General features: G+C 46.4%; 2 protein-coding genes across 4 annotated transcripts in view; both read left to right on the forward strand.

Moving 5' to 3' along the window:
- LOC127607535 (cytochrome c oxidase subunit 6C-1) overlaps positions 1–10,917 on the forward strand; it is a 116,822-nt gene that overhangs the window by 19,151 nt on the left and 86,754 nt on the right. The gene's annotated exons all lie outside the window — the stretch shown is intronic.
- pltp (phospholipid transfer protein) lies at positions 624–7,428 on the forward strand. Of its 2 annotated transcripts, none has more exons than XM_052075902.1 (15): positions 624–858; positions 2,450–2,573; positions 2,641–2,740; positions 3,913–4,041; positions 4,178–4,333; positions 4,405–4,468; positions 5,044–5,199; positions 5,303–5,479; positions 5,556–5,615; positions 5,813–5,977; positions 6,073–6,140; positions 6,221–6,263; positions 6,510–6,573; positions 6,650–6,726; positions 6,798–7,428. In XM_052075902.1, the coding sequence occupies exons 2-15, from the start codon at positions 2,465–2,467 to the stop codon at positions 6,870–6,872; spliced, it is 1,443 nt and encodes a 480-aa protein (XP_051931862.1). In that variant the 5' UTR covers positions 624–858; positions 2,450–2,464; the 3' UTR covers positions 6,873–7,428. The 2 variants fall into 2 exon arrangements, with proteins under 2 accessions (XP_051931862.1, XP_051931861.1); XM_052075901.1 differs by having other exon boundaries at positions 624–787.

Consider the following 10,917-nt stretch of genomic DNA (forward strand, 5'->3'; position numbering starts at 1 on the left):
AACAAGAACAGCAGATAATTTAAGAGCATAAAACTATGGATTGCTGTACATTCCCGGTGTCAAAACAGCGTCTTACTGTGTTTAAAAAAAAGTAAAATACCGTTAAATATTTATCCCGACATGTAAATTAACAGTTGACGCTATTGTAATTTAATAATCTGGCCGTGGAAACTCTGTGAACGCGTGTTTTGACTGTTTTGAAATCCTGGGGGGGGTGGGGTGTCGAAGTACACCAGCAGGGGGCGCTGCGGTATCGACACGGGGCTAGTGCGCAATTGTCGCCGCACTCACTTCCGGGCGGTCAGCCGGCAAACGCGCAGGGGCTACAATGACAAGTTTTTTTAAAAAAAACACACATCTGAGGGCTCACCGCCGCTGGAAGGGCCGAACTTGAGCCTAAACGAGCCATTAGCAGCAAAGTTACTGCCTTTATCCGAGTTGCAGTGCCAATCAGCCACTGGCACACACGATGGAAATACAGTGAGCGGGAACGTAGGCCCATTTTCAAGTAAAAATCCTCCAACACACACACACACACACACACACACACACAGTTGGAGAGCAGAACTTCCAGGAAAGTTTTGCTCTTCTGGGAGACACCTCCCACCCCCTTTAAACGGTCTTCAGTCAGGCTGTAAATCTCAGTCTAATGCACCCACACACACACACACACACACACACCGGCGGGGGAGGGGTAAAAGCCAGTCCCTGGGGATAAAAAGAGAGCAAGCGAGTGTGGCAGTCGTGAAGACATCCAGAAGACTCTGAACAAGTCAATCTCTCAACTGTGAGTACTTGTAACATCTACGCGCACACACACAAACACACACAAGACGGGTGGGGACACATGATGGACAGGTGAGATTGTCGGAGCAAATTTATGTCTTTTTAATCTGTCAATTTGGTTTTTTCAGGCACGTTTTGTATGTGTGGATTGTGAAATGTTAAGTATTTAAAAAAAAAACATTTCTGATCTTTATTAGTTTGTGTTTGCCTTTTAGTCTGTCTTTCTTACATGTCTATTATTATGATTGCTTTTAAGAGTTTTTGATGCCCCTGACATATTTTCACTGTACCGTTTTTATCTTGTCTTTTGAGTTGCACATTTGCGTAACAATATGACATTTCTTCACAAATGGAGGAGCACCAAATGAAAACAGAAGAGAAAGAAAAGAAAGAAGCCTGTGTTCATGTCAGATTATGTTTTGGTCCATCAAAAATGATACCCCCCCCCCCCCCCCTTCCGTCCCACCACCACCTCCATATCCGCCATTTGCTCCAACTTTCCCAAAGAGGTTTTCCTTCCGTTTCGTTGACCCATGTGCGGCATGTCACCCCAATTGACAAACATGGTTGAAACGATGCAGCGCCAGTTCTTTGTTTTGGCCTTCTTCCCGGCCAGCAGCAGACCTTTCCCCTCCATGGGCCTTCAAGTCAGCACGGCCTCTTCCAAATATCCCAAAGGTCGATTCAGACAAGCTTCCCGAAACATCGCAGAGAGCTAAGTGAGGCTAAAGTGCCTCCCCACAACATTTGGAACCCACTGTTCACATCGTTCCTTGCAATCGGGTTCTCAGAAGTCCAAGTCCAAACGATGGGACGAAGGGGCTCCGCGGTGTTTCCGTTCTTGCCGTTTTCTTGCGGTTGCTATCAAAAGCCCCGGTGTGTGTCGGAGGGATCCGGAGTTGCCACGGCAACATGGCAAGTCGTGTACATTGGTGGGGGAAGAGGATGAAAATGCTGATTAGGCCTTTGCATGGGCGGGCTCGCTAACGACGGGTCGGAAGGTCGCCCGGCGGTCATCGCTGACTCTTTTGAAAAGGCTCTTTGAAGTCGCCCCTCACCCTCGGCTGTCATTAAGAGCAATTACGGCCATGCGGTGAGATGACTTGTTGACTCGCCTTTGGAAAGCTTCAACGATGCCCAGCCGGATGCCCGCAGAATTGCCCCTCCTTTGAAACCCTACCCCTCGCCCCCTCACACACACTTGAAATACTCTTTTGGAGCCCTACCATGGTCTAAAATCCTACTTTGAAAGCCGTACGAACTCTGCTTTGAAACCCTATTTATTACCTCAGATCAAAAACCTCATTTGGAGGCTCAAAACCTCATTTGAAAGCTTAACCCTTTTTTTAAAACCCAAATTTGGAATGTCAATCATATATTAAAACCCTCAATTTGAAACCGTAACCCTGGTTTGAAGCCAGACTTTTCAAGCGCTGCGGTCGCTTAGATGTTGGCATCCCGCTTGTCTTCCAAAGGCGTTCGACATTGTTGCCACTCATTTTTGTCCATCAAACAAACAGCAGGCAGGCGAGCGTGTGTGTTTGGAGGAGGAATGTTTTGGAAGCAAGGTTACTGGGGTTCACCGTCAACATCCCCAGCGTCTGTCCGTGCGTGCATTGCCGCTTGTACTTTCTCAACCGGAGCGGAATGTTCTGCAATCCAGGGTCCGGCTTTTGCCATGACTTCCCGTCTCTACTTCCCCCTCGTCTGCGTGCTGACGTGGGCCATGGCGACCGGCGAGCCGGCCGGATGCAAGATCCGCATCACCGACAGAGGCCTGGACATGCGTAAGACAAGTACGACCGCGGCCGGGACGCCGAGCCGCCGAATGAGCCTCGTTGTGTTTTTGCCTAGTCAAATGGGAGACGCAGAGGTTTGTGGAGGAGGAGCTGAGCAACATCAGCATGCCCGAGATGAGCGGCAAGGAGGGAAACTTCCAGTACACCATCAACGAGTATGTTGTGCCACACACCGCATCGACTCGCGCTTCAACACAACAAGTTAGCATCATGCTGCGCCGTAACACCGCGGCGTAACGCGGTGCGTAATGCTGCAGCATAGCGATACTACGTTAGTGCGCTGACTCGATGCTATGGCATATAACACTACGGTGGAATGAAACAGCGTAACGCTATCGTGATGTAACACTCCAGTGTAACGGAACACCGTAACACTGCATTACACTACAGCGTAACACTGCAGCGTAACGGTGGGATGCTATATTGTAACGCTACACTGTACTGGTATTACGTTGACATAACGCAATGACGTAACGTTTTTTTCTTAACACCGCTCCGTAACGTAACACCATGCCGTTCGTTGTAACGCTGACGCAACGAAACAATGTAACGCTAAGCCAACATGATCATGTAACGCTCTGGCTGAAGCTCTAGTGGAAGGCTACAATGTAACGCCACACCTATGTTGACAAAACGCAGCGTAATGGAACATGTAACGCTGCGTAACACTGCAACATAACAGCGGGATGCTACATTGTAACGCTACACTGTAGTGGTATTACGTTGACATAACGCAATGACGTAACGTTTTTTTCTTAACACCGCTCCGTAACGTAACACCATGCCGTTCGTTGTAACGCTGACGCAACGAAACAATGTAACGCTAAGCCAACATGATCATGTAACGCTCTGGCTGAAGCTCTAGTGGAAGGCTACAATGTAACGCCACACCTATGTTGACAAAACGCAGCGTAATGGAACATGTAACGCTGCGTAACACTGCAACATAACAGCGGGATGCTACATTGTAACGCTACACTGTACTGGTATTACGTTGACATAACGCAATGACGTAACGTTTTTTTCTTAACACCGCTCCGTAACGTAACACCATGCCGTTTGTTGTAACACTGACGCAATGAAACAATGTAACGCTATGCCAACATGATCATGTAACGCTCTGGCTGAAGCTCTAGTGGAAGGCTACCATGTAACGCCACACCTGTGTTGATAAAACGCAGCGACGTAACGTTGCAGTGTAACAGCGCAATGTAAAGCTAAAGCATAACGCGAAGGCAGAACTCCGTGGCGTAACGGTACGGCACGTTACATGCAATAATGGCGCAGCGTTACGGCCAGCTGACGTTGCGTTTGGCGCGCGGTCCAGCGTGAAGATCGAGGAGCTCAACCTGACTTACGCCAACTTGAGCTTCCTGCCCGAGTCGGGCGTGATGTTTGACGTACAGAACACGTCCATCACGCTCAGCTTCCACCGACGGCTCCTCTACTGGTTCCTGTGAGTTGCGCCGCCGCCGCCGCCGCCGCTGCCGCCGCCGCTGCCGCCGCCGCTGCCGCCGCCGCTGCCGCCGCCGCCGCTGCCGCCGCCGCCGCCGCTAGCGGCTAATTGACCAAAGCGCTCGCGCACGCGTCAGTTACGACACGGGAAGGATCGAGGCGTCCGCCGACGGCGTCCGCATCAACACGGCGCTCGGCCTGGGCCGAGACGCGCTCGGACGCCTCAGGATCAACAATGTCACCTGTGAAGCCAAAATCCAGAAGATGAGGGCAAAGTTCACCGGAACGTTAGGGTAACGTCGGCGACGCCGTCCGTAACGTCTTTCAGCAAAGCCGTCATGGTCGGCGGCCATTTCTCCCACAGGAGAGTCTACGACTTCCTGGGCAGGTTTCTCACCACTGGCATGCGCTTCCTCCTCAACAAGCAGGTGTGTGTGTGTCTCACTCTCTCCCTTGCCTGTCTGTCTCTTCATCAAACTTGCATGTCCATCTGTTGCTTGTTCATCTGTTTGCCTGTCTCACATTGGAGTCTCACTCGTCTGTCTTCCACCGATCACCGGGCCCGCCTCTGCGTCTCTCACAAGTCATCACCTGTCTGTCTGTCTCTCACCGATCTGCCTTTTTACCAGTCGCTCTCTCACCTGTCTGTCTCACATCTGGCTCTCACACGCCTGTCTGTCTGTCACCAGTTTATCGCTCCCTCTCTCGCCTGTCTCACATCTCTTTCACGTCTGTCTCTTATTTCCCCTAATCGCCGCACATCTGTCTCTCACTCGCTCACCTGTCTGTCTCTCATTTGCGCGTGGCGGTCTCTATGTCTCCTTACTGTCTGTCTGCCTCTGTCTCACTTGCTTATCTGTCAGTACTTGCACCCGTCTCGCTCTCTAAGAAGGCCTCACTTGTGTGTGCCTCGCCTCACAGTCTCTCCACCAGTGCGTCTCTCACCCGTCTGCCTGTCTTACCACCCATATCTCTTGTCTGTCTCTCGGCCGCGTGCGGGTAGATCTGTCCGGCCCTGCAACACGCGTCTCTGGTGCACATCAACTCCATGCTGGAGAGCATCCCGGTGAGAACGGAGGTGGACAGCTACATCGGGATCGACTATTCGCTGACGGACGACCCGCTGGTGACGTCTCGCGGTCTGGACATGAACTTCCGGGTGAGACGCACGGGCGACGGGTGGCGGGCGACGGGTGGCGGGCGACGGGCGGCGCCGAGCAACGGCCGCCGTGCCGGGTGACCACATGCGCGCCGTTGCCCAGGGGATGTTCTTCGAGCTGCGGGACGAGAACGACACGCTGGTCAACTACGCGGCGGAGCCCGTCATCCGAGAGTACGAAAGGATGGTTTACTTGGCGCTGTCGGAATTCTTCTTCGACAGCGGCCTCTTCTCTTACTACAAGGCCGGAATCTTCCAGATGAACATCACCAATGACAACGTGAGGCGCCGACGCCCCCGGCGCCCGCACCGGTAGAGGCGCTCGAGTTATTTTTGACCTTTTGTGTCTTTGTCAGATGTCCAAAGATCTGGAAATGCTGCTGAGGACGACCTACTTCGGAACCATCATGATGCTGGTGAGCGACGTCGCGTCTCGGATGTTTTTGACGTCTTTGATGTCGGTGTTGTCTTTCCAATGCATTTCGACATCAGTTTTGACGTCCGAGAGGTGTGTCGTGTCTTTGATGTCCGTCACTGACGCGTCTTCAACCACACAAGTAAAAAAAAAAAAAACGAGGCGTGGACTTTACGCGCTGTTGCCATTGGTTGTTAGAATCCGGCACTGATGGACTCGCCCGTGTCTTTGGAACTGGCCGTCAACGCTCCGCCAAAGTCCGCCATCAAGACGTCGGGCGCCACCGTCGCCATGACGGCCCTCGTCAAGGTGATGATGATGCCCGCCGGCCAGGCGCCCGTGCTGCTCAGCAGCATGACCATGGTACGTACGTACGCACGCACGCAAGCACGCACGGGGACTCGTCTTGCCGAGAGTTCCCCAAAGAGGTGAGGATGTTGTTTTCTGTGCTCCTCCAGGAAACCAAATTTAACGCCAAAGTTTTCATCCGAGGAAAACGTCTGGCGGTACAAGCCGACCTGCGCAGGTCAAAGCACGCTCGCAGTCGCACAGACACACGCGGAAACGCCGTGCGCACGTCCTCAACGCGTCTTTTGACTCTTTCAGGTTCAAAATCTACTCCAACCAATCAGCGCTGGAATCTCTGGCAGTAAGGACGGCTCGCTTCACTTCTGTCTTTGATGAGCTGCTTTTGTTTGTTTGTTTTTTATGTGGGTTTTTTTTTTGGGGGGGGGGGGGTGCCCCCCCCCCTCAACATGGCTTTGTTCAGTTTTTTTGTGTGGTGTCTTTGATGTCATTGTTTTCGTGTTTTTGACATGTCACATTTTATTGGGTTGTTTTCTTCCCGCCCCCCCCCCACCCCACACACACACCCCTTATGTCTGACATCCGTCAGCTGATTCCTCTGCAGGCTCCTCTGAAGACCATGTTGCAGATGTCCTTGGTGCCTCTCATCAACAGTAAGATGACATCCGCACACGTCACGCTTGAGTACGCGCTCATCATGCCGCCTTGTATGCACGTGTGCGTTTCCAGACTGGACCAAGCGAGGCGTTCGTATCCCTCTGGCTGATGGTATAGACCTCGTTGAGGACGTGGTGGAGTATCACAATGTAAGTGTGCGGAGTGTGTGTGTGTGTGTGAGAAGAGTCCGCGACGACACTTGACCTGTGACCTCTTGCAGGGTTTCATCGTGATTGGCGCAAACCTTCACTTCAGCAAAGGCCTGAGGGAGATGGTGGCTGCCGCCGCAAAATGAATGCTCATGCACACACTGGCTCGAGCCTTGCACTTTCACACTCTCTCTCTCTCTCTTACACACACACACACACACACACACGCACACGCGAGGTTCAATCAGGCCCGCAGGATAATTTAAAAATGAAAAAAAAATGCATAAAAGACACAGAATTAATATTTTTAATAAGGTGCAGTTCATTGAGTATCCGCTAGAGGACACTGTTTTGTTCAGTCCGTCACTGAGACAGATACATGACAGCAAACGCTATCGCATTTACACATTTAATAGCATTCTCCTTAGTTTGTAAGGTGTAGGCAGGGATTACATTTTGATTTTATATGCATGTGTAAATGGTTTAAAACTTCCTTTCTTTATGAATCTTGTTTAATCATAAAGTGCATTACTATATTTTTCAAAACCAATTACTTGTTAAAGTTTGTACAATCAATGGGATCAGTTGCAATGCATATATGTAAATTTTAACAGTAAATTGCACATTTGTTGAAGGAAATGTAAAGTGCTTCATGAAATGTTTTGTAAAAGATACGTTCATTAAATTTCAACATTTTCCAAATGTTCTTGTGCTTCTTTATACTAAAACAACGGAAAGACATGTTGTTTTGGTTGTTTATAGCAAAGTATGGTATCATTTTAATGGTCCGGCCCACTTGACATCTACAGAGGCCGTATGTGGCCCACCATGTGAAATGAGTTTGACACCAGTGATGTGTATATATAGTAAGGCGTTTTTAGATGAAAAAAAACCCGACCATGTATAGTAAGGCGTTTTTAGACGAAAAAAAAACAGACCATGTATAGTAAGGCATTTTTAGCCGAAAAAAATGACCATGTATAGTAAGGCGTTTTTAGCCGAAAAAAACCGACCACGTATAGTAAGGCGTTTTTAGACGAAAAAAAACCGACCATGTATAGTAAGGCATTTTTAGCCGAAAAAAATGACCATGTATAGTAAGGCATTTTTAGCCCAAAAAAATGACCATGTATAGTAAGGCGTTTTAGCCGAAAAAAACCGACCACGTATAGTAACGCGTTTTTAGACGAAAAAAAACCGACCATGTATAGTAAGGCGTTTTTAGACGAAAAAAAACCGACCATGTATAGTAAGGCATTTTTAGCCGAAAAAAATGACCATGTATAGTAAGGCATTTTTAGCCCAAAAAAATGACCATGTATAGTAAGGCGTTTTAGCCGAAAAAAAACGACCACGTATAGTAAGGCGTTTTTAGACGAAAAAAACCGACCATGTATAGTAAGGCATTTTTAGCCGAAAAAAACGACCATGTATAGTAAGGCATTTTTAGCCGAAAAAAATGACCATGTATAGTAAGGCATTTTTAGCCCAAAAAAATGACCATGTATAGTAAGGCGTTTTAGCCGAAAAAAACCGACCACGTATAGTAAGGCGTTTTTAGACGAAAAAAAAACGACCATGTATAGTAAGGCATTTTTAGCCGAAAAAAATGACCATGTATAGTAAGGCATTTTTAGCCCAAAAAAATGACCATGTATAGTAAGCCGTTTTAGCCGAAAAAAACCGACCACGTATAGTAAGGCGTTTTTAGACGAAAAAAAACCGACCATGTATAGTAAGGCGTTTTTAGACGAAAAAAAACCGACCATGTATAGTAAGGCATTTTTAGCCGAAAAAAATGACCATGTATAGTAAGGCATTTTTAGCCCAAAAAAATGACCATGTATAGTAAGGCGTTTTAGCCGAAAAAAACCGACCACGTATAGTAAGGCGTTTTTAGACGAAAAAAAACCGACCATGTATAGTAAGGCATTTTTAGCCGAAAAAAACGACCATGTATAGTAAGGCATTTTTAGCCGAAAAAAATGACCATGTATAGTAAGGCATTTTTAGCCCAAAAAAATGACCATGTATAGTAAGGCGTTTTAGCCGAAAAAAACCGACCACGTATAGTAAGGCGTTTTTAGACGAAAAAAAACCGACCATGTATAGTAAGGCATTTTTAGCCGAAAAAAATGACCATGTATAGTAAGGCATTTTTAGCCCAAAAAAATGACCATGTATAGTAAGGCGTTTTAGCCGAAAAAAACCGACCACGTATAGTAAGGCGTTTTTAGACGAAAAAAAACCGACCATGTATAGTAAGGCGTTTTTAGACGAAAAAAAACCGACCATGTATAGTAAGGCATTTTTAGCCGAAAAAAATGACCATGTATAGTAAGGCATTTTTAGCCCAAAAAAATGACCATGTATAGTAAGGCGTTTTAGCCGAAAAAAACCGACCACGTATAGTAAGGCGTTTTTAGACGAAAAAAAAACGACCATGTATAGTAAGGCGTTTTTAGACGAAAAAAAACCGACCATGTATAGTAAGGCATTTTTAGCCGAAAAAAATGACCATGTATAGTAAGGCATTTTTAGCCCAAAAAAATGACCATGTATAGTAAGGCGTTTTAGCCGAAAAAAACCGACCACGTATAGTAAGGCGTTTTTAGACGAAAAAAAACCGACCATGTATAGTAAGGCATTTTTAGCCGAAAAAAATGACCATGTATAGTAAGGCGTTTTAGCCGAAAAAAAACGACCACGTATAGTAAGGCGTTTTTAGACGAAAAAAAACCGACCATGTATAGTAAGGCATTTTTAGCCCAAAAAAATGACCATGTATAGTAAGGCGTTTTTAGCCGAAAAAAACGACCATGTATAGTAAGGCGTTTTTAGCCGAAAAAAACGACCATGTATAGTAAGGCGTTTTTAGACAAAAAAAAACAGACCATGTATAATAAGGCGTTTTTAGACGAAAAAAACGTCCATGTATAGTAAGGCATTTTTAGCCGAAAAAAAACGACCATGTAAAGTAAGGCGTTTTTAGCCCCAAAAAAACGCCCATGTATAGTAAGGCATTTTTGGACAAAATTTTTAGCCGAAAAAAACGACCATGTATAGTAAGGCGTTTTTAGCCGAAAAAAACGACCATGTATAGTAAGGCGTTTTTAGACAAAAAAAAACAGACCATGTATAATAAGGCGTTTTTAGACGAAAAAACCGACCATGTATAGTAAGGCATTTTTAGCCGAAAAAAACCGACCATGTAAAGTAAGGCGTTTTTTTGGCCCCAAAAAAACGACCATGTATAGTAAGGCATTTTTAGCCCAAAAAAATGACCATGTATAGTAAGGCGTTTTTAGCCGAAAAAAACGACCATGTATAGTAAGGCGTTTTTAGACAAAAAAAAACAGACCATGTATAATAAGGCGTTTTTAGACGAAAAAAACGTCCATGTATAGTAAGGCATTTTTAGCCGAAAAAAAACGACCATGTAAAGTAAGGCGTTTTTAGCCCCAAAAAAACGCCCATGTATAGTAAGGCATTTTTGGACAAAATTTTTAGCCGAAAAAAACGACCATGTATAGTAAGGCGTTTTTAGCCGAAAAAAACGACCATGTATAGTAAGGCGTTTTTAGACAAAAAAAAACAGACGATGTATAATAAGGCGTTTTTAGACGAAAAAAACGACCATGTATAGTAAGGCATTTTTAGCCGAAAAAAACGACCATGTAAAGTAAGGCGTTTTTAGCCCCCAAAAAACGACCATGTATAGTAAGGCATTTTTAGCCCAAAAAAATGACCATGTATAGTAAGGCGTTTTTAGCCGAAAAAAACGACCATGTATAGTAAGGCGTTTTTAGACAAAAAAAAACAGACCATGTATAATAAGGCGTTTTTAGACGAAAAAAACGACCATGTATAGTAAGGCGTTTTTAGCCCCAAAAAACGACCATGTATAGTAAGGCATTTTTGGACAAAATATTTAGCCGAAAAAAACGACCATGTATAGTAAGGCGTTTTTAGCCGGAAAAAAAATGACCATGTATGGCGCATTCGACCGCCCACAGTCAACTTTGCCAACGAGGCGACCGAATCGACACCTTTCCAAAAGCGCGGCAAAACCTTTGGGCGGGAGAAAAATCCCCCATCGCCAACAAAGCGAAGGCAACCCTCTCCTCCTTTTCACCAGGCAGACAAGCCCGCGGCGTCGACTCCGCATCTCCTCGTCCCTTTCCTCTCCGA

The sequence above is a fragment of the Hippocampus zosterae genome, chromosome 9 (genome assembly GCF_025434085.1).
Source record: "Hippocampus zosterae strain Florida chromosome 9, ASM2543408v3, whole genome shotgun sequence".
NCBI lineage: Eukaryota > Metazoa > Chordata > Actinopteri > Syngnathiformes > Syngnathidae > Hippocampus > Hippocampus zosterae.

Bases quoted from the DNA above. Each gene is read 5' to 3' on its own strand.
- pltp (XM_052075902.1), top strand. From the start codon at position 2,465: ATGACTTCCCGTCTCTACTTCCCCCTCGTCTGCGTGCTGACGTGGGCC. The intron at 5,616-5,812 runs GTGAGCGACGTC...ATTGGTTGTTAG, and splicing joins TCGGAACCATCATGATGCTG to AATCCGGCACTGATGGACTC. The intron at 6,574-6,649 runs GTAAGATGACAT...GTGCGTTTCCAG, and splicing joins CTTGGTGCCTCTCATCAACA to ACTGGACCAAGCGAGGCGTT.